At 37.6% G+C, this 24,061-nt stretch overlaps 4 protein-coding genes and 1 pseudogene across 5 annotated transcripts; 1 reads left to right on the forward strand and 4 right to left on the reverse strand.

The window, feature by feature from the left end:
* Positions 1–146: 146 nt before the first annotated feature.
* Positions 147–5,199, reverse strand: LOC145959862 (proto-oncogene tyrosine-protein kinase ROS-like; annotated as a pseudogene). Its single transcript, XR_014435199.1, has 6 exons — positions 5,068–5,199; positions 3,398–4,843; positions 2,083–2,184; positions 1,682–1,899; positions 950–1,423; positions 147–720 (listed from the first exon to the last, which is right to left on the reverse strand). The product of XR_014435199.1 is annotated as a proto-oncogene tyrosine-protein kinase ROS-like (transcript).
* Positions 5,200–7,358: 2,159 nt separating this feature from the next.
* LOC145959866 (uncharacterized) lies at positions 7,359–8,676 on the reverse strand. Its single transcript, XM_083079067.1, has one exon. The coding sequence runs from the start codon at positions 8,673–8,675 to the stop codon at positions 7,815–7,817; it is 861 nt and encodes a 286-aa protein (XP_082935193.1). The 5' UTR covers position 8,676; the 3' UTR covers positions 7,359–7,814.
* Positions 8,677–8,834: 158 nt separating this feature from the next.
* On the reverse strand, positions 8,835–10,175 carry LOC145962608 (uncharacterized protein F54H12.2-like). The gene is made up of 2 exons (XM_083083850.1): positions 9,278–10,175; positions 8,835–9,097 (listed from the first exon to the last, which is right to left on the reverse strand). Exons 1-2 carry the CDS (start codon positions 10,173–10,175, stop codon positions 8,835–8,837), a joined length of 1,161 nt encoding a protein of 386 aa, XP_082939976.1.
* A 1,618-nt stretch (positions 10,176–11,793) lies between these two features.
* LOC145962676 (uncharacterized) lies at positions 11,794–12,900 on the reverse strand. The gene is made up of 2 exons (XM_083083957.1): positions 12,492–12,900; positions 11,794–12,425 (listed from the first exon to the last, which is right to left on the reverse strand). Exons 1-2 carry the CDS (start codon positions 12,898–12,900, stop codon positions 11,794–11,796), a joined length of 1,041 nt encoding a protein of 346 aa, XP_082940083.1.
* Positions 12,901–18,171: 5,271 nt separating this feature from the next.
* LOC145962743 (uncharacterized) lies at positions 18,172–23,541 on the forward strand. Its single transcript, XM_083084085.1, has 3 exons — positions 18,172–18,643; positions 18,766–18,954; positions 19,223–23,541. The coding sequence occupies exons 1-3, from the start codon at positions 18,583–18,585 to the stop codon at positions 23,539–23,541; spliced, it is 4,569 nt and encodes a 1,522-aa protein (XP_082940211.1). The 5' UTR covers positions 18,172–18,582.
* Positions 23,542–24,061: the final 520 nt, after the last annotated feature.

Consider the following 24,061-nt stretch of genomic DNA (forward strand, 5'->3'; position numbering starts at 1 on the left):
ACAAAAGTATGTAGTTGTAAAAATGAACTACATTTATTTGCTCTATTTGTATTTTCTCGAAAATACAAATAGATCTAATGATTACGATTATATATATATATATATATAATCGCAATCATTAGATTTCGCTTCGATTACTCGAAAATACAAATTAGCGTCTGTATCACATTCTTTACAATCATGAAAACGAATGTGTTTTTTTTTAATCAAAATTTTATGGAAGGTAAGATTGAAAAATTTCTTTTATCTTCATTGATAAATCTAATATTAAGATTAAACATGAAAATAACAGAATCAATTTAAAAATATTTTTCCTACATTAATTATTGAATCGTTTGGAAAATAAGATAAACATTAATTTAATTATATCGGCTAAAGAATATCGACTGGACTCAGTAAGGCATCTTCTATGTTCTTTCTTAATGCTATAATATTTTTCAGACAAAGTTTAAAATTTGGTCTGGCATCCGCTGTACTCCAGCAACGCAGCATCAACTGGTACAACGTTGACGGACAGTTAATAGTCATCGGCAACCTGCCTCCATCACGTACATATTTTATCACTTCTTCATTAGTTTTGGCAGTGTAAGGTTGTTCACCCAATGATGTAATTTCCCACATTAATACCCCAAATGACCAAACATCGCTTCGAGAAGTAAATATTCCGATCACCAAAGATTCCGGTGCCATCCAACGAACAGGAAACTGACCTTCTCCTTTCTGAAACATGATTTAAACTAAAACCTAATTTTCTGATTCAAGTTATTCATTTTTAGAATATGTGCAAAATGAAATATGTTCATTCATCTCTTGCTTTATATAAATAAAAACTATTTATATTTAATATTACTTAAAGGAACAATGCACAATACTATTATAATAAAAAGATGAAAAGCATTTCCAAAAGAATTCATTTTTAATAATTAATTTTTTTAATAATTGTATTTACCACGCGATAATAATCATCGTTGTAGATATCTCTAGCTAGTCCAAAATCTCCAATTTTGATGACACGAGTCTCGCGATTTCTCGATGATACTAAGCAATTGCGACACGCTAGATCTCTATGTACGAAACGCAACTCTTCCAAGTAGCAACAACCTCGCGCAATATCTTCGCACATGGCGAGCAAATCCTGCAAACGCAGAGCATACGAATCTGACGCTTGCAAATTTCGACAATCTATCAAATATTTTAACAGATCACCAGTTTCCATTAATTCCAACACTAATAATGGAGAATCCCCATCTGCACAAACGGCCAACAATCTTAATATATGTTTATGTCGAAAATGATTCATAAGCTTGGCTTCCTTTAAAAATTTCTTTATCTCATTGGAAGAAGCATTTTTTCGAAGCATTTTTATTGCAACGGATATCTCTGTGCCTGATCTTTCTAAGTTCTTCACAGATCCTTGATATACCTGCGAAATATTTCACACAAATTTACGTGCGTATTTCATCAGAAAATGTATAGTTTAATGTCAAGTAATATTATATTTTACTTTATATTAAATATTTCAACGAAAAATATATAATAAAGTATGTTGTCTCATCTAAATTTTATATTACTTATAATCTATTATATAAAAATTCATGTAATTTATATTTTTATTAGAAAATACATATCTGTTTTGTTGATCCAGAAATTAATTTAAAACATTGAAAAAATTAATTTTTACCATTCCGAATGCGCCGCTACCAATAAGTTTTGTAAATGTAATTTGTTTACGTGCGATTTTAGTGATCGCACATTCATCCGGATTATAATGTAACATAGGACTGTAAATCATATTGAATTGAGTGTTTCGGCAAGGTATTTCATGTAGAGTCTCCAATTCTATATCGGTCATTGTTGAAGACAAAAATTGTTCATTATTACTTCTTCGTTGACGATACACTGTTATAAAATTTCGACTTAATTATGTAATAATATGTATTATAAAATTTTTCGTTTTTTAGTAAATTTATTCAATTAGTTTTATATAAATAAATTACTACTTTCAGTAAGTTCTTAGATATTATATCAGATATATATGTATAATCTACAATTCAAGTTGATACCTACATCAAATATACTTACAATAATAAAAGTAGCAGACGCAGATTATAGTAACTACAACGATAAAACTCAATAATAATAAGTAATATTTTTTCGCTATTATTCCAGGAGTGCTCGAAATATCTATATTAAGCAAGAATATAATTTTAATATCTTCGTGTGTGTATGTTTTTACAAATTTATTTTTACTTATGACTTTATTACAAAAATTTAATTTGTTTAAATTTTAGGCCTATTCATATCAAAAAAATTAGCACATAATATTATAATATCTATGCAGCACAGAATGTTACAACTACATTGCAATAATATTGCAATATTACAAATTGCAATGCAACATTACGGAAACATTGTAGAAATATAAATTAACAAAGTATGAATTAGATATTAGCAAAATGATATTTATATTTTGAAAACAGTGTAAAACTATAACACTCTTTAATTTATCTATAAAAATAATATAATAATATATTTTTTATATTTGTATATATGCGATGAATTTTACTTTTTGCAGAAGTCAAATGAATTAATGACCCAGAAATAATATCAGTCGAGTTAATGTAATTCTAAGCTAAAGATAAGCATTGCTATTTTTTTATTAAAATATAGATAACATTTTATATCAATGTTACAATATATTTTCTGATATATTTTCACTTTATGTACGAAAACGATGTTAATCTTCAAAGATAATATATTTTTTTATTATATTAAGAATAGATACTATTAAATCTATCATTATATTTTTTTATGCATTTTTATGTATTTTTCACATGCAAATATATATAATTATAACGGATTTTTAAAATTTTTAAATAAAAATATAATTAGTAATGTTTAATTAATTTTATAACTAATGTTTATATATGTATAAAGTACCCATTATAAGAGTATATAGAACATTTAAAATAAAAAAAGTTATTTGTAAGTAAGAGTTTAAAGTAATTTTGTATAAAAATATAATATTTTATTTTATATGATTATGTTTAAATATAATTTTGCAATATATTATCTTAGATATTGCAAACTTCTATTTATATCAAGCTTTTTAATTTAATTATATGTTTCCAAGACATTTATCCATCAAAAACAAAAATATTTCATACGTAATATTATTAAATGATTGCAATAACATTGCATTCTTTTCAATATATTACACTGTAATATTGTTACAATGTTTTATTGCAAAAAGCGGACATCTTAACTTTATCACATCTTATAACAATGACTCAGCAGAGTTTCGCAATCGATTTGCAATATTGCAATGTTTCAATGAAATTATTCTTCAATATATCTGCAACCTTATTGTGCTGTATGGGTATTTTCGTTTGCTTACCACGTTTGCTATCAAGTGTTGAAAAAATAAATCTTTCATCATCCGGCCATATAAAAATTTCGTCATATTCAAGGTATTTCAATATCAAGCGAAACTTGTATAAAGTTCCCGATTGTAAATTTCCGATATGGTATATTATTTCTTTGTTATAATTCATTTTAATATACATATTTCGTTGTTTGCCACTTTTCTGTTGCAATGTCTTTGTACTCTAGTGTAGAAAAAACCGTCAGATTAATGTTTGAAATCCATGAAATGTACATGCTACTTATGTTGGCCCCGCTCAAAGTAATATTGTTTGGTTCTGAGTATATGTGATCGATCTTGCTTAAACTCTCGTTGTAGAAATCGCTGAAATTACTTGGATACACACGCACGTATATCAAGTAATCTTGTACTGGTAGCGACAAGTTAATCTTTGTGAAAAATCTGCCGTCTGCCATACGTTTCGGCACATTGATAAATTGTTTGCTCTTTTGTTGCGTGCCGTTCACTAATGTAACTGACTTCCAATGCACTTCGTAGGTCACGGCCACGCAGTTCAGTTTCTTGAGTGGCATCCAATGAACTACTGCTATAGTAGGCGTCAGAGCTTGAACACTTACATCTTCCAGTGCATTGAGCTTGCCCGGATTAGTTTTTATTAGTATCATATTCGTGTCGAATGGATTTATCGATAATTGATCAAAGTAATAATTACTTAAAGTAAGCTTCAACTTGTACTCTGTAAACGGTATTAAGTTCTGAATCTCGTAATATCGCTTGTATGCCTGCACATTGAATTTCTCAGACTTGTTGAGAGTGTTGTCTAAACAGCTTACGGCGATAGTATATATAGTAGTTGGTAAATTATATTTTTTGCATCCACTCTTTACAACCGGCTCCGGAAGATTTACAATGATGCTGTTTGTCGTTGCAGTCACATTCTCAAAATTATAAACTTTTTCGTAAGGTGTCAGACATCTCATTGGAGGATATGGTTGTAAATATTTATCAAAAGCGTAAATTCCATTTAAATAATATTTATCTGAGCTTATTATCTTTTCAACACGTTCGTCTACATTTACGCTCTTGAGACTTGCGTATTTCTTTTTCAAAACGTAGATATGATAAGTATATTGAGGCCGATTATATGCTAAAATGTAAATGTTTGTTTTGTCAATCGTCATAGATAGGAATCTGGAATCAACACTTATGTTTTTCAAGTGTAAAATCGTATTGCACATAGAAAGGTTAGTGTTTGTGACAAATATATGATAATGATCTATCCAGTAAATTAACGGCTCTTCATTATTTATGTTATCAATTATCATATAATCGATATAAGACAAAGAATGGCAAAGGGATAAATTTATCTGAACAATTTGCACGTTTCCTCCATCGAAATGATATTTCATCATATCATATTCTTTATTCGTAAAATTGTATGATATGCGATATAAAATTCTAAAAAATATATAATTATTTTACTCATTATAAAACATTATTTTAACAGAAAAAGAAACTTATATTTAGTAAAAATTCGAAATTCTTATAATTATATAATAACTTATTATTATTTTTTACTTATGATCTTAATTATAAAACCACGTAAAATTATAAAAAAATTACAAATTTGCATAAATCTTTAATGAAAAATTATTTTTTCAGGTGAACGGTAGTAAACGTACCCCATAGACGGTGATACAATTAAATAGTCAAAAGTAATTTCTGCTTTGAAAATCTCATCAAATTTAATTATGCCATTTTCCCACATTGTTAAGTCGAACTTTACAATGAAAGAGTAGTCATCATCTAGAGAGGATATACAGGGTGACCCATTTTAACTTAGGCAGCCAAATAACTCGAAAAATAAGCAAGATAGAGAAAAATGTTTTAGACAAAAGTTGTATGGTTTCGAGGGGGCCATAAGATGGTATCATTGGTTTGACCTTGAAGAGTCATTTGAAGGTCACGTGAAGGTCACTTCAATTTTTTTAAATGGAATACCCTATATATTTTTGTACATTCTTGTAGCTTATTTCGAGAGCTTTCCAAAACACTATAATTAAGTACCTTTCCGTTAAGTACTTTTTGAGTTATGATGCTTGAAATAATTTCTTAATTTTACATAAACCGTAAAATATCTTGTAAAATATTCATTTTTCGATTATCTTACCTTAATACTTTTATGTACAAAATAATGAGAGGAATCAATTGGTGTAAAGAAAACACATAGTTGTTTTTAAGAAAAAATATGGAATTGTTAATTGCAAATTACATATTTTTTCTTCGAAACAACTATGTGTTTTCTTTATACCAATTGATTCCTCTCATTATTTTGTACGTAAAAGTATTAAGGTAAGATAATCGAAAAATGAATATTTTACAAGATATTTTACGGTTTATGTAAAATTAAGAAATTATTTCAAGCATCATAACTCAAAAAGTACTTAACGGAAAGGTACTTAATTATAGTGTTTTGGAAAGCTCTCGAAATAAGCTACAAGAATGTACAAAAATATATAGGGTATTCCATTTAAAAAAATTGAAGTGACCTTCACGTGACCTTCAAATGACTCTTCAAGTTCAAACCAATGGTACCGTCTTATGGCCCCTTTGAAACCAAACAACTTTTGCCTGAAACATTTTTTTCTAAAATGCACCGTTTGTGAGATATTTAGGGGTTTCCACACTTTTGACAAACCCTGTATATTGAATGTGATGTAGTTTTATTCATATCGTAAAATCTATTTTTTATTTATTTTTTTTAAGACATCTTGTATATCAAACATAACTCATATCAAAAAGAAAATCAATCAATAGGTTAACAAGAGTCAATGAGAATTCATAACAGCTTTTAGCAAATAGTACAAGCGAAAGTGTAGCTCTTTGCAATTATTAAAACAATTTTGTCTAACGATTTGATTTTTTCTCATGATAGATTAGTTAATTCTTCTCAATTTTACCGTAACTCAAATTTCTTTTCAAAAATTTGCCGATATTATTAAAAAGTTATATTAATGTTTGTACTTCAAGAATAAAAAGGTTAAAAATATTGTTTCTTTACAGTTATTAAGTATTAGTCATAGAAATTATATAAATTCTTTTATTTATTTATAACCTTGTCAAGTTTTTTCTCGATTGTCGTTATATTTTTAACAAACAAATCCTGGAAATGATAATTATAATAAACCGATAGTATAAACCGATAATGCCTCGATAAGAATATGTGCATATAATTATATATACTAGTAGATATGGGCCACTATGGTGCGTCAAAACAAACCCCCACCACTCGGCCCCTGGCGCCGTGGGCGTGGCCAGGTGAAGTGGAGGGAGGCGTTCTGATTGGTGGAAACAATGCCCCACCTCCCGAAGTCTCGATTTTGATTGGCTTGCACCATAGTGGCCCAGAGTTTGATTGGCTTGCACCATAGTGGTCCAGAGTTTGATTGGCTCGCACCATAGTGGCCCAGAGCTGCGATTGGTCGACGCCGGCTGTGTCGCCGATTTATCAAATTTTTATTTCCCTACCTCCGCGGTACTAGACTCGAAGAAGCAATCCTCCTCCCACTCCAGCCCTGGCCCACCTGTATAGGGTTCCGAGTCAAATTCCCGTTACCTAGCCCTTAGTCGCTCTCGCTACGTCTTGGCAGAACGAACCCCCCCACCTACCGACTTTCGGAGGGTAGCCGGCGGTATATGTCTCGAGGAAACAATCCTTACCTCCCCACTCCATCTCGGGGCCCGCTATGGAATATCGAAACAAGTCCCCTCCGCTCGAACGGTTCATGACGCACTTTATCGGAAAAAGAGACAAAGCATCTCAGTAGGAGACAATAATTATTATAATTATTATAATTATTATAATTAGACTACATTGCACTACAGAGGTAAAAAGATGAACATGCGGATGATTGAACGCAAGGCGGGGGTGTTATAAAGGAAGAAGGGAAAAGTTAAAAGTATTAAACACGAATTAAGATAAAAAATTTTCACATTTATTAATATACCCGCATACAATTCGTAGTACTTCGCAAAAATTTTTTTTATATCTTCTTACAATTAAACACGCTATTAATTAACATTATATTTTTCATGTTTTTTTTCGCGAAGAAAAATTTTATGAAATAATTCTACGATTAAATGATCGTTATATTTGCAATTTTCGGAAAAAAGACTAAGAAATCCATCGAGATCGTAACCGCTGCACATATAATATAAAAATACACAACTGTAGAGTCCGCAGGTTTGAGAGAAAAGCCCTTGTAGTTGTTCGGTATTCCATCGATAAATGTTGGAATTTCGCCGGAGACGTAGGAAAAAACCCGGATACAAGGGCGGTATTCCGTAGCTATCGAAGTATGTCCCTGTACCGTCTTCGTCGAGGAAGAAAGCGATCCAGTGTTCTCCAGGGCGATTATGATTGTCCGTATTAGCGACGATGGCCGTCGACCTCGTCCACGCCATCGGCAATCTGTCGGCAGGATAGACTCCCACATGTTTGACATCTAGCTGACGCAATGCTTGCAGAATTTCGCGAGAGTCCATTTGTTTGCAGCGAAGACGAGCGAACAAGCGGTATTATTTGAATAATTTCTTTTGGTGGCTTGTTTTCGGGTTGTACAGCTAGCGGATTTTCTGTTTGCGCGGGGCGGTTAATAGCCGCACGTTCGATTTTTTGCAGATTTTTCTTCTCTATTTTATTATTTGATTGTGCTTTAATATTTTCATTTTCATCGTCGTCGTCGTCGTCGCTTACTATCAAAATTTCGGGAGAACTGCAAGTCGTTCGAGTAATGCTGTCTCCGTCGCTGCTGAAATTATTTTGCGCAACAATCCAGCTTTTTAATTTGTAAGCGTTGCGTAATGCACAATGAAAGATTCCGAATTTTCGAAATCCGTGATGTCCGCACTCTTCTTCTACCGTCAGATTTTTGAATGCCGGCGAGATGCCTTCCAAATTATATATATTTCTAGAAAGTAGATTCCTCAAATAACTCGCTTTCTCGTTTCCTCTAACATAAATGTGACGCACGCATCTTGTAATTTGCCGCAGTTGCGATGTAAAATATTTCAGATTAGTTTCGCCATCGAACCATTCAATGCCGTGATGATTTCGCGTGAGCCAGTTGTTTTCTTGTCTTATTTTTTCAGGTAATTCGGCAAACGAATGCGTCGGTATCATAATCCAATGATCGACGATTGGAGCGTCAATCGCTACAATAGCAACCTCCTTAGGGATAAACTTTTTCTTCGCATCGCGGAAACCCTGAATATCGACGACTATATCCATCTTACGAAAAAACTTATGTGATTCGACGCGAGGCTCTATGTAAAACAACGACGCCGAGCGTGTCTCCAACGAAACTGAATATTTTTCGAAACGTTGCGCACTGATGTCGGAGTTTTGAGCGAAGTAGAGGGGGAACAATTTTAAGCGTCTATAAAAAATTTACCCCGAAAAATCGACGATGACCTGACGAGACGAGTCGATTTCTATGACATTATCGAATTCGGCATAAATAATACAATTAATCGTCTCGGAAAGTGCTCTTACGAATCGCACTTCTAATCGTAAACTACCATGTTTGACGAGATTCCAATGTCCGGCGCAATTAGCGGATAGATCGGGAGTAAGATCAAAAGCGAATAAAGTATATCCTTTGAAATAGTCGTCTCTGCTTATAGAATTTCCCTCGTTCAAAAAATGAATACCTGTTCCCGAGAAAAGCGTTTGATAAGCTTCGATGTAAAGCGGCTCCTCCTCGGAGAAAGCCGGCTGCAAAGGCCTACTGGGGATTTGCGTGCCATCGACGTACAGCGAGAAGAAATTTATTCCGTAGTTCTTGAAATTAAACGGATTTAATTTTCTGTCACCGTTAAACGCTTTATTACTAACGAAACCGACTATTACTCGCTTCGGTAATTGACCGAGTATTACATTATCTAACGATTCACCCATAACGCCGCTATGAATCGTGAATGTTTTAACCTCGACTCTCGTGAGCGGATACTTGGCTGTAACTTTACTCATCATTCTAGCATGCGCGAGTAACAAACCCGAGCTTATTTTCGCCCTTCTAACGAGCAAGGTAGCGTCGAGAATGTGAATTTTCGATGTTCCGCTACTTTCCATGAGACAGAACGAATCTTTCGAACGAACGAATCTCAACCGTACTTCTACACCGTTAATTAAAAATTTGTCTTGATTGAAAACGTCGCAATGGAGATGTCCTACGAGATCTAACGCCTTTCCTCCGGAAATGTAACGAGCGCGTCTCGCGAGAGCGGGATTGCCGGGATTTGTTTCCAACAGATCGTCCATGTGTCCGGGTGCATCCATGTCCCATAGACAGGAAGTTAGATGGGAAGTTTTTGCGGGTGAAGAATAATTTAACAACGCCTCTATGTACGCTCGGTACGCGTAAGCGTTGTTTGGAGGCGACACGAGCTTTTGATTGAAATACACGTCGATTTGATTGAAGATAGAATGAAGCAAATGATTTACAGGGCCTACGGCTATTCTTTCGGCGCTTGTTCCTGAAGCCTGTCTCGTGGAATCGGCGCTTGTTTCTACACGTAGACGAAGACTCAGCATGGTGTGCGTGAGATCTAAATATTCTTCTCCGTGTCCGGGGATGACGAATTCTATCGGCGAGTCGTCCGAGAGAGAGGTCACGGGTTTGTAATGAATCCATTGCGAATTTTCGATGCTAGTTTGCGTAGGTGGTAGAGAGAAGAGATCTAGTTCGCTCTTTAAACACTCGCTCGAATGCGTGTGAAGAAAAGACATATTTCTTTATCGCAAATTGCTCGCTGTCGTCCGTCGCTCGCCACCGTCGTTAAATTAGAATGCTCCGAATATAACCGCTTAAGAAAATATATCGGATACGGTACGTTTTTTACCGATTTTACGTCGTTTCGCAGACGTCTTAAGTCTTTTTTTCACAACCGTACGACTTTTCTTCTTCTTTTTATTTCTCTGCGCTTTTGTACTCGTTCTTTTTTTCCCAACCGCTTTGATTTTCTTACTCGTCCGTCGTCGCTTGCGAGCCGATGTTATTGCGGATCGTGCGATGTGATTATCAAGCCCGACAAAAGGGAACTGAGCTACATGCATTTTCGCATCAGACTTATATCCCGAACCCTTCATTAGACTACTTATTTTTTCTTTGGCTTTTCTCTTGAGTTTGTCTCGCGATTCTTCAAAACGGTGTTTGGCCGCTACCTTAAATGGCGTATTGTTTTCGACGTCTTCGATTACATTAACGCCAGCCCGTAAAGCTTCTTTTCCCACAGCTCGCGCGGCTTTACCTAAATATGGTAGTATGCGTCTGAATAATCCCCCGAGAAAACTGCCGATTCCGTGACCGCGCTGATAGGGCGATCCGACGAAAACTCGCGGGATTCCGCCGCCGCGACCGCCTCCGTTCTGTAATTCGTCGCGATATACCGAGTAATAGTCCATTAATAATAATAATAATAATAATGAACGGTCAAATGCGTTTTTCTCTTTCGCGGATTCCGTGTATTTTATAATATCTAATCGATACACCTAAAATGCAAAGTTACCGTCAACGTTCCGAATTCGAATGGTATGCTCTTCCCCAGCTGATCTCTTATATCTATTTCGATCGTACGGAAACTCGTTCGCCGCAGCGCGATGTATTGCGCGAGCGAAAAATGCTTTATCTGAGTGGATGCAAACGGATAATCGTTTCGTGCATCGTGCGCGACTATTCGAAGAAGAGGCGATTGTACATCGCCCGTAATATAAGGTTCGCAAATGTCGCAGTAGACGAAAAGTTTGTCTGGAATACCTCGCAACAAACTATCTGGTATGTCGGCTATTATATAGTCGTCACCCGTGAGTACAAAAGGAAATTTTGGAAAAGCAATGCTCGAAGAAGGAGGAATGTCAGGATTGTAGTAGATCGGTAGTAGATCGTTCGAACTTCCACAGCGTGAATCAAAACCGAGCATACGACAAAGCTTGTCGGAAAAATGCACATGATGTTCCATATCGCATTTCCTCTCTTTGCAGGAAAGTCTCATAACAACTTTACCACCAGCTTTTAATTCCCAAACGACATGGGCTTTTACGGGTTTGCACGCGTCATTCATTGTCTCTATAATATCGCGTACGCTCGAATAAACGCCTGGTGATACTTCGACATCCGCATGAGAAAACGCATCGATGCTCTTATTAATATCGATAAATTTTATTGTTCCTTCTCCAGGGCGTATATGTAAAAAGCTACACGGAAACTGGATCTCCGTGAGCGCTACTTCCCAACGACCGCTTAAGTCTATACGCTGAGGTAATTCGGTGGTGAAACACGTTGTTTTATTTTCCGGAAAGTAGCGCATGCTACTATTACTCGGGAGGATTATGTGAAATTCTTCCCCTCTCATTTTGATATTAAACTCGAGGCTGATATCCAAGAATCGAATTTAGAAGGATATCCCCGCCAACTAACTAGTAATTGTTTATTGTCGCCCCGTCCCTTGGTTTTTATCACGCGGTCTACGATAAATTCTCCCTCTCGTAAGTCTTTAATAACTTGCGTTAATTCCTGCTCGTAAAAAATCCCGTCTATAACCTCGCCCTGTAAATCGCTTAGTTCGTATACAGGAGGTCTTCTCCATTCGAGAACGCGATGAATTCGAAATATTTCTTCACTCCATCCCGCCTCGTATCCTTTCTCAAACGCTGCTTTTGCTCTACTAATGCGTACGAGCTCGCCCGCTCTGTATTTACACTTTTGTTTGCGCCCGCGATTTTTTCTTCCTTCAGCATCTTCGGCATTGATATTCCAACGTCGATTCATATTTTCTCGCGCGATACGCGCATTTTCCAACGTAACGATCGCTGGTTGCATTTTAATGCTAGAATGACGAGTATGATTGTAAGCGTGAACAATATCCTGCAAAATATCGATATAACGGCGAGTATTTTTATGTGTAAAATAGCGCCACATCCTCTCCTTAAGTGTTCTGTTGAAACGTTCGACTATAGCTGCTTTGATATCGGGATTTCGCGCTACACGAAATCGGATGTTTTTTTCTTTTAAGAATTTTTGTACAGCGCTCGCGATAAATTCTTTACCTTTGTCGGTTTGTAGGTAAACGGGTAAACGTTTTTTGTTTCTCGAGAATATGTTTTGAAAGGCCTTTATCACGCACGTCGAAGTTTTATCGCGCAAAGGTTCTACCCAAGCAAATTTGCTAAGTACATCGATAACCACCAGTAGATAGGAATATCCGTCGTTATAACTCTTAAGATTACGAAGATCGATTAAATCAGCCTCCCATAAATCATCGATATTTGTCACGTTATAATGTAAACGCGGAAATTTTCGTCGTACTGGACGATGCAGCGTGTACGCGTCTTGCGATTTAAGCCAGTCGACAACCTCGTTACGCGAGAAATTCGGCTTAGCCGCTCGTGATAAATTGACCGTCGCTGAATAACCCGCGTAGTGCGAAGGATCGTAATATAATTTTTCGAGTTCCATCTTATTAGAATTTGCTCCAACCGAATAAACCTCTTGCTTTCTTCGTCGGGGAATTCTCGTCCTTACTTGCTAATGTTTTATCGGCCTCATCCTCATCCTCATCGGCAGATATAAATATCGTATCTCCTTCGGATACAACCGTCTCGTTTAACCTGCTCCGTGAACGACGAGTTTTCGGAGTGGAAGTAACAGCTGCTAATTCGCTGCTTTTAATACGACGAGCTATTTTGCCTACGTGTAAAAAACTACGATTTCCTATGAGACTGGAAGGTGTGTTTATGTCCTGCAGTAATCGCGCAAACTGAACTCTTCCGATTGCTTTTACTGTTTTTCTCTCGCGTATCGCGTCATTTATGAGATCGCTAATATTCGAACCCGTTACAACCGCACCGTTTATAGTCACGAGTCCTTGTCTATCCCAACCGATCTTTGACGACGGAGCATCGAGTAAATATTTCAATAGCGTGTGAGCTTTGTAGCGATAAGTTTTCGGCACACTTTCGATTATATTTTTAATCATTTCCGCCGATTGATCGCGCTTTTTTCCGAAACTATTAGCGTCACCTCCTCCTCCATCTTCAACGCTACTAATTAAAGTACGCGTAAATTCTTCGGTATCGTCATCTTCCAAGTACATGTCCTCGTCTTGCTCAGTTTTATCATCGGCGTCGCCGTTTAAAGCCCCACGCGAATCTTTGCGAAAACGCTTTTTTGCATCCCGAACAAAGTAAAGATAACGTTGAAGTACTTCTTTATACATTTTCCATCTTTCACCCACGTCGGCGGGAGTCGAGAGATTGAGAATACGACACATCTCCGCATCGAGTCGCGATAAAGGGGTTCCCGGTGTCCGTACAGATTTATTATTATCATTTTCCGTATTATTAACATTTTCCGACTGTTGATTTTGCTGCTGCTGCTGCTGCATTCGTTGCATTTTTTCGAGATTTTCCGTAGAAATTAAAACCATTTTTTTAGCCTTTTCCATTTTTAATACTTTTCCAAATATTATTATTTTTCCTCACAAAGAATATAAAGAATTGTATTTCTTTTCACTCGCCGATAATTCGTGATAATAAAGCTCCGAGTATAGGGCCGATAATATAGGGTAAAAATCCTCCGCGTTGTACCAATAGTTTTCTTTTAGTCTTCAAATTACCCCGCTTTGCCGCGATGCGCCGTAAAGTCGTTTTATGCTTGGACAAGCGCTTTTTTTCGCTAGATTCGAGTGGTACGTTACCTTCGAGCGTATTGAAAATACACTCCTGAATACACTTTACAAATTTATTGTCGGCATCGCGTAAGAACGCCGCTCTTTGATTTTTTTTCAAATAGCATAGAGTTTTTAAGAAACACAGGTTCTTCTCTCCGATGCAACGTTTTGCAGTCTTTATTGCGCTATTCGGTAAATTCCTCGCTGTCGCTGTCGATGATGTTTTGTTAGTGTCTGCTTTTTTCACCATTGCGTCGTAATCGCACAACTACAACTCGCGGCTGCGAATACCTTTCTTTTATACGCTTCCGGCTCTAATGACAGATTTACGTGGTATGTAGACGTAATGTAGAGTATCCTCCGGAAAGATACACGTGCGAAATCGGTATTCGTCTGGAGTCGATTGTTTCAAATCGAGCAATAAATATCCATGCGGCTTCGAGGTAGCGTCGTAGTACGCTTCTTCCATAAATTTTGGATCGTCGGGATATACCTGACGCGCTAAATGACGAATTTGCGCACGATCGCGCGGATTTTTGAAAACTACTATATAATTCGCGTTGAGAGATATGTCGCGCTGTCCACGTCCCTGATGGAAAAGATTTTGCGAAATGAGTATAACGCTGAGATTCTTATGATGACTTCCTTTCGTAAATAGATCCACGATAGCGTCGCACGAAGACGATTCCCTCATAAGATCGTCGATTATCACCAATTTCGGAGAAAGCGCATCGTTAGAATAATCCTCCGGACGCGGTAACCCTTCGCGAAATTCGATTATATTTTTCCTCGATTTTATTAAAGCATTATCGCTATATTTGCTCTCGCTTTTCTCTTCTTCTCTCTCTCCCGTGTCGCAATGTAAGCACTGATACGCATCTTGCCACTCAGCGTAATAAAATAAAATTCTCTCGAATCGGACATCGGACATGCGGGATAAATGTCGAAGAAATGTTTTCACGAAAATTGTTTTCCCGCATCCCGTAGGACCGCAGACGATCGACGTCCAAGGATGTTTCCAGCGCACGTCCATTACACAAAATAATCGATTTCGCGTTTAGGAACAATCTCATAAATAAAAAAGTAAACGACGATATTTAACAACAATAATCTAAGAAAGAAAAAAATGCGCATGCTCCTCGAATATTATACAGGAATGTAAGAAGAAAATAAGCTTATTCGCGTGGGGCCCCATCCGCGCCGGCCACGTGCTCGCGCTAGCGTTCTCTGTTACGCGTGCGAGCGGAAAGCACCGCTGATTAGATGATACACGACGCGCGACCGCGAGTAAGCGTATTCGCGCGAGGGTAAGCTCGCATCGGCGACTTTCGCGAGCACCAACGCTAATGAGCTTATAATTGATTCTCCATATACGCTTATAGTAAAAATAAAATGCTTAAATTCTGGAAAATATATTTTAAATCGATGTATCGCCTAAATTACAAAATACCTGTACATACTCGTATTTTATGAATCAACCGATAGCTGACTCAGACAAACACTATCCCCCCGTGATATAATAATAATATCTAGAGATTCTTAAAACCCTAAACACACGTTAAAAAACTAGAGACTTTCAATAAAATAATCTCATCTTAAGATAACCGTCAATGGTTTTCATTTTAAAATAACCCCGCTATATTTGCAATAGTGATTAAGAAAACAATTCTGTTTCCAAATAATTTAGGAAGATATGGAAAATCTTTCTCACCTTGAATCTACCCTAGCGAAACCCTCATCCTAAATCCTCAACCTATTTTTTTTCTCATGCTGAAACAGCATATATACCGTATCGACTAAGAAATCTGATAAGATTTCACATTTTTTTTTTTAAATTAAACATTCAGATATACCTCCGCCCGTAATATCTATAAATTTATCATTCGAATCTTCCTTAATAAAACATCCCCTAAATATTTTTCCCGTGGTGAATCACTCGAGATATAGCTTAGAGAAAATTTTTAGAAGTTTCTAGAAACGTTTATAGAAGTTTCTCGGTATTTTTCTTTGATTATTGTAAAATATTTTGTTTGAATACGCATTTATGCTCACTTCTGCCCATATTATTTCCCCCCACTCTTTTTGCTTAGATTTTTTTTTTAGGTGGGAGAAGCAGTAATATAAGCGCGAGGACAAACCGTGTATTCATTCGAATTTCGTCGTTAACAGAAGTTAAGTCTCGAGCGAAGAAGAAAAATTCTACGCAAATACGCTAACGTTGTTGTTGTGATTATTTTTTGCACAGTACATTTTTCGAGTTTGTTTCGAGTGGTTAATAGTAATGGCCGGAACGACCGAAATAGCCAGTTTTGTGAAATCCTCGCATGTTTGCGATATTAAGGAGCCGGGAAATGGAGACAATAAAATCGGCAACGGTGGAAGAAACCGACATTTGTTGCTATCAACAACATACGGACTTAATTCATCCTTCACTAAGAAGATACAAGTGGGATTGCAATCGACGAAGGAAGACTGTTTTGTTCCAATTGTTAAATTAACGAGCAATAATGCCGATGGGATTTGTCTCGACTCCGACACGTGGCAGCAATTTCAATCCTGCATGGAACATATGAGACAGTATTTGAACGACGATCAAAAAAGAACGGGAGGAATAAATCCGATTATTATTAACAATATCACCATCAACTTTACCAGCGCTTATGGCTCGAGGGCTATTCTAGTGGCATACAAGGAAACCAACGAATATTCCGCGAGTAATGTCGAGAAGGAAGAACAACCTCCGTCGAAGAAACGAAAAACTTATAACACCGCTATCGTGATGCAGAAAGTTACTTTCCTCGGCTTGGAAAATATTATAAAATGCATAGATACGCATTTGTCGCAATTAATTAATATCGTTGATACTGTCAATACATGTGCTAACTATATAATAAACGAAATAGAATTAAAACTTCCCTCATCGTACATAGATTGCGAAATTATAAAACTCACAATTAAAGGAAATTATGAACAAATCGAACAAAGTGTTCGAACTCAAATTAATAATTTAACATTTTTAGATGTATATTTCAGCATTATATTTGTAGAGATACTTTCGCTTAAATTTAATGAAATTTCTCGTGCGATTTTACAAAAACGAAAATTTTATGAAAACCAATAAATAAATGTACATCGATAAAATATAATAAATAACATAACAAGTTTTTCTTAAAAAAAAATTCACAGAGTACTTTTTACTACGTTTTCAACATATTTCCCGATATCTCCTTCTGTCCTTTACTGCGAACACGCAGCAACACGTCGTGTATTATTATTATTATTAGCATTAAACGTGTATTTTTTCTTATAAAGAAACAAATAATTTTAAAAATGTATTATATTCGAGCAATAGCTATGGTCGACGCAAAATAAAAATCTTTGACAAATAAAATAATTACAAATTTTTTTTTATTACGCCTAGTTTTTAAGAAATCATATGCGTAAACCATTACTTAATTAAGGTAATTAGCAAAATGTTTAGCGTCAGTTGCTTTCTCGAAAAACAAAATAAGAAATGAAATAGATTATTCGCGCTACGGTGAAAAATATAATTACAATACGGTATATACGACTACAAGAAATTTCAAACTTCTACATTTTTTATGGACTTCTCCGTGCGCTGATAAAGGTTTGTTTGATTTTCCTTTTTGAGTGGGGAGGAAAATATATAAAATGGACAACGCTTAACCGAATATAAGCATTTTCGAGATTTTCTTTGCCCGAGGAAACTTGTACGATTTTCACGCGCGTGTTATTCCTTTAAGAAAAAAATGGCGTGTAATAAAAATTTGATATCGAGTTGTGCAAAGTTGGCTGCGAGTTTATCTCCAAAGATAAATTCCGCGAGCTACATTTCCAAATTAACGGAAACAAGTGAACATAATTACAGCGTATTTTCGAATTTCGCGTGTGCCTGCTCCGATACATTGCTTGCGATTTTATATAAATTGGGGCATTTCGGCGGCGACGCGAAATTACTAAATATTGCCGGCGAAATAATTAGTGCACGAAGAGCTTTGAGCGAAGATGAAAAATATGAAGAAGAGGAAGATGTAGGTGGACATATAACCTACCTACTTCGAAACTACAGTAGGATCCAGTCGACGGGTAATTATTTTACTTATTTTATTTATTTTTGCTTTCAAAGAAAAAATACGAAAAATCGCGATTATAAAGTTAAATATTTAATTACTAATTAATCACAGGAAACAATAATCTCGCGAGAACAGCGATAGTGCGACCTTCACGTAGACGCCGCGCAGAGGAAGAACCCGAGGCAGGTCCTTCGCGTAAGTTTTGCACGTAATGAAAACGAGTGCTAATTTTTCTCGGATAGAATGTTCGGTAGTAATAAAAATAATCAATACTAATAAAAAATATTCTACATTTCAGGAAGACCGCGATTACTCGAGCAAAATCCGGCGATTCCCGTTGTCGTTCTTGACGACGACGACGACGACGAGGAAAGCATGAACGCTGACGACATCACATATGCAATCAGTAGCCCTGATAGCGAAGTGTTCTCGCCGGGTAAAGATGATGATTATGTAAAAAATAGGCTAAAACGAAAATTCAAATATAAAAATAATTTTAGAACTGTTTTAAATTTTGTTTCTATAATATTAAATATTCGAATCTTGAAATATTATTAGAATTTCCGCGAGAGATGGAGGAGCGCGAGAGAGTCGAGATTAACGAAGAAGAGCCAGAAGAGAGTGGGGAAGAAGAAGAAGAAGTGCAGGAAGAGGAAGAAGTGATAGTGCTGGAAGAAGAAGAAGAAGAAGAAGAAGAGACTGTGAGAGAGGAAGAAGAGGAAAATATATACGCTCCCTCCAGAGAAGGTAACTTTAATAATTTATTTCTCGATATATTTTTATGCTCGAATTTAATCCAAATTCTTAATTTTTCTTTAGAAACTCGTCGCTGGGGGATTAGCTATTCCCCAGAATATTAGTAGCGGAATAAAAAACAACAAATATTGCTAAAAAGGTGAGATTATTTCGTTGTATTATAATATTTATAGTACGGATTACATTCGAGTATAAAAATATTAAAATAATAAAAATAACAAAAATAGTATTTATAATTTATACGGTTTTTTTTTAACAGTACAATACGGAGGTGGTGTTGACGGCCAACAAAATTCTGCGCTCTCCCACACCAATGAGGAAGAAGAAGCGGAAGAGGATGAGACTGAGGGGGAGGTAGCCGAGTTACCCCGCTCGGAAAATATTTCATCCGAGACCGAGGAGGGTGAAGAGGACGAGGAGGAGGAGCATGAGTACCAGCAGCAACAACAACAGCAACAACAACAACAGCAACATCAGCAGCAGCAGCAACAACTTCACCAACAGGTCGGAAATAATAATTTTAATTTTGTAAATTTAATATCGGAAAATGCGCGACAATTTAGAAGATTCCGGGTAATCGGTAGAGAAGCGAGTTTCGCGATACGTCCGTTGACTGAAGGCAACGATATATATCACTCGTTAGAAAACGCGTTTCGCGAAATTCACGCGTATGCGTTAAATTCATGTGAACCGGACGATTACGTAGGATTATCGTTTGATTCGCCGAATTTATCGCATGGTCCTGCGGGTATATCTTTTCGTCCGGCGCGTGATTTGAGTTACGAGGACATTTGGAGACTTGTGAGTTCGTTAGCACAGAGCGCCGGTGGTCTCGATATCGCCGACCAATTTAACATACGGGTTTATAATGTCTCGATGCCTTCGGGTCGCGGTCGCGTCACGTTAACACGGGAGGATGTCGCGAAACGTTCGATAGTCGAAATTAATAATTCCGATAACCTGTGCTTCCCTCGAGCTCTCGTAGTAGCTCAAACTTATAGCGAGCGCGGTAATATCCGTACGGGTGAGCTGCATGAGAAATGGAACGCAATAAGATATCAGCATTCTTCGTTACAACGCGAATGTGCATTGCAATTAACGAGAAATGCCGGTGTCGCAATACCGGAAGAGGGTTGTGGAATTCGTGAAATCGAACGTTTCCAGCGTTATTTCGCCGCCGACAATATCGCGATTATTGTGTATAATTTTAATACTTTCGGTCGCGGCGAAAAACCGATGTATGACGGTGCCGAAATACTCGCTTCTCTCGGACGCGAGTCCTCGCGGCGATTAAATATCATGTATTACGAGGATTCGCGACATTATAATCCTATTTTAAATTTAAAAGCCGCCGCTGGTACTCGCGATTATTGCGTAGCGTGTAATGTAGGCTTCCGAAACGATAGACCCAATAGTCACCGGTGCTTAAATAAATGCCCGCGATGCTTATCCGCACCACCGTGCGATTCCACTTACGCCGAAATAAAATGCGACGCGTGCAATCGGCTATTTTACGGTGCAAGGTGTTTCGAGCGTCATCGTAGCGAGAAATCGTACGACGGTAGAACACGCGCTAATGTTTGTAGCATCGTGCGATTTTGCGATAGTTGCGGGCGTAACGTTAAATCGAATTTAAAACACGAATGCGGCGTTTCTTATTGCAAATTATGCCGTTCACAACAACCGCGCAATCATATGTGTTATATGCAACCTCTTCGACAACGTGTCGATATTTCCTCTGCCGGGCCATCTTCATCAGCGATGGTACCGGATGAGGTAGATATATCTAGCACGAGAGAAGAAGAAGCACGGAACATATGTGATAACGCGGAAAAGAACGAACGTGCATATGAACGCGGAAAGGGACGTGTGGCTTTCGTATTTTACGATTTCGAAACGCGGCAGGACGAGACGGTCGAAGGAACGGGAAATATAAAAAAACATATTCCGACGCTATGCATCGCGCAACAGATTTGTGAAGCATGCGTGGGGGAAAATAACATGCCCGTGTGGTGCCGTTGGTGCGGAGTGCGAGAGTTCGTATTTCAACGCGATCCGGTTAAACAGTTTGTAGATTTCGTTACGCGTCCGGTAAAATATTTTAAACACATAATTTGTATAGCGCATAATGCGAAAGCGTTCGACGCGCAATTTATTTTGAAATATATCGTGGAAAATTGTAGGGATATTGAACCGAAAGTAATTTTAAACGGCACAAAAATTATTCTTTTAACCGCGGGACATACAAAATTCATCGATAGCGTTAATTATATGCCGATGCGCTTATCCGAATTACCTAAGGCTTTCGGGCTAAAGGATACTGAGGATAAGGGCATTTTTCCGCATTTATTTAATACTATCGAAAATCAAACGTACGTCGGACCGTTACCCGATGTACAATATTATTCTCCGGATAACATGAAATCGCAAGAGCGCGAACGCTTTCTCACATGGCATACCGAAATGAGGGAAAAAAATACCGTGTTCGACTTCCAACGCGAGATAGTGCGCTATTGTCGTAACGATGTTGATATTCTTCGACGAGCGTGCGTAGCGTTTAGAAAAATTTTCCTAGATCGCGGAAATGTATGCCCGTTCGAGGAATGTACAACTATTGCTTCGACCTGCATGACGGTTTTCCGGAAAAACTTTTTGCAAGCCGATACGATAGGCATTATTCCTACGGGGGGATACAGATGCGCGAGCAATCATTCGCGTAAAGCCTTACAATGGCTGATATGGATGGAGCGCGAACTCGACCGCCGTATAAATCACGCGGGGCGTGCGCGGGAATATCGCACGATCGAGGGTACGCTCGTCGATGGTTATTTCGAAACGTCTGTTGCGGGAAAGACGCAGCGTCACGTGTTGCAATTTCACGGTTGCTTTTGGCACGGATGTCCAACTTGTTTCCCTGTAAATCGCGATAAAGCGCTTTCGTCGGGGGAGGATCGCGGAGATACATTAAATTCGCGATATGAACGAACTCTCGCAGTTTCATGGCGCCTTCGTCAGCGGGGATACATAGTGTCGGAAAAGTGGGAGTGCGCCTTCGACCAAGAAATGCGCGACAATCGTGTAATGTATGATTTTCTCGCGAACCATCCGATGGTAGAAACACCACCGCTCGATCCTCGCGACGCGTTTTTCGGTGGGCGTACGGGAAATATCGCAACTCAATACGAAGTCACAGGTACGGAGAAAATACGCTACGTCGACGTATGCTCATTATACCCGTTTGTATTGAAGACGGGCGCTTTTCCGATCGGTCATCCGGAAATTTACGTCGGCGATGAATGTAGCGCGTTAGTCGGAAGGTCACCGAATTATAATTTCGACTCGCTCGAAGGCCTCATACGCTGTAGAGTACTCCCTCCTCGTGATTTATTTCACCCCGTACTTCCGCATCGCGTACGAGGAAAATTACTCTTCGCGTTATGTCGTAGTTGCTGCGAAACATTTTCTCAGACACCGTGCACTCATAATGATAGCGAGCGTGAATTCGAGGGTACCTGGGTAACCTGCGAATTACGCAAGGCCGTCGAGAAAGGTTATCTCGTAACGTCGGTAAGCGAAATTTGGCAATATAGAGTTAGCCAATACGATCGCGCGTCGCGGCAAGGTGGATTGTTCGCCGAATATATTAATACGTTTTTACAGCTTAAACAGGAAGCCAGTGGTTGGCCGAGCGAATGCAGGGAAAACGACGATGAGGCAAAAGAGCGATACTTGAGGGAATATGAAAAAACTGAGGGTATCGTTCTTGATAAGCGAAACATCGCGCGGAATCCTGGTTTACGCTCGGTTGCGAAACTATGCTTAAATTCATTCTGGGGAAAATTCGGCCAACGATCCAATTTGCCGACTACCGAAATCGTAAAAACACAACAACGTTTCACGACATTACTAACGAGCGCCGAATACGAGATAACCGACATATTACCCGTGAATGACGAGGTAATGTATGTTTCGTGGCGACTGCGACAAGAGGCTCTCGTTCCCTCGCCGATAACAAACGTCGTGATAGCAGCGTATACGACTGCACTAGCGCGTTTAAAATTGTACGAGTACCTAGAACGTTTAGATCGTCGTGTATTATATTACGATACGGATTCGTGTATTTTTATAAGCACCGGTGATTCGAACGAATACATGCCGCCTACGGGAAATTTTCTAGGCGACATGACGGATGAACTCGAAAGCTACGGCCGCGGTAGCTATATCGAGGCGTTCGTGTCCGGGGGTCCGAAATTTTACGCCTACATCGTGCGAACACCGGAGGGTAATACTCACGAAACTTGTAAAGTTAAGGGTATTACTCTCAATTACGAGAACTCGCGACGAATTAATTTTAATGCTATAAAAAAGCTACTATTAGCGAGAGAAAAAGACACACAGGAAAACGAAGAAGAAGAAAATAACGAAACTTCGATAAATCTACGCTTTAATGCGATTCGACGTACGGCGTTTCATGAAATTGTTACGCGAAGTGAAACAAAAATATGTGCGCCGGTATTAGTAAAGCGTAGATTTATCAATAGCAGATATTCGCTACCATACGGATATGTGTCGGTATAACAATATTCTTATTTCTTGGGTGACTTTTCCTTTTTTAAATAAAAGTCGCGCATTTTCCGATTTTATTTTAAAAAATAGAATTATAAATATTGTAAGTAGCATAAGAAAAATGTAAAATTTATAACAATATAAATATAATTCTTCTTTGTATATATTTCTGTATATTAATAATAAGCAAAAATTTTATTAAAAAATGGCTGGTTTTGAAAAATATTAATAAATGTGAAAATTTTTTATCTTAATTCGTGTTTAATACTTTTAACTTTTCCCTTCTTCCTTTATAACACCCCCGCCTCGCGTTCAATCATCCGCATGTTCATCTTTTTACCTCTGTAGTGCAATGTAGTCTAATTATAATAATTATAATAATTATAATAATTATTGTCTCCTACTGAGATGCTTTGTCTCTTTTTCCGATAAAGTGCGTCATGAACCGTTCGAGCGGAGGGGACTTGTTTCGATATTCCATAGCGGGCCCCGAGATGGAGTGGGGAGGTAAGGATTGTTTCCTCGAGACATA

Source organism: Camponotus vicinus, unplaced genomic scaffold, assembly GCF_025532165.1.
Source record: "Camponotus vicinus isolate PSW18456_S1 unplaced genomic scaffold, iyCamVici1.0 SCAF_1, whole genome shotgun sequence".
Lineage (NCBI taxonomy): Eukaryota > Metazoa > Arthropoda > Insecta > Hymenoptera > Formicidae > Camponotus > Camponotus vicinus.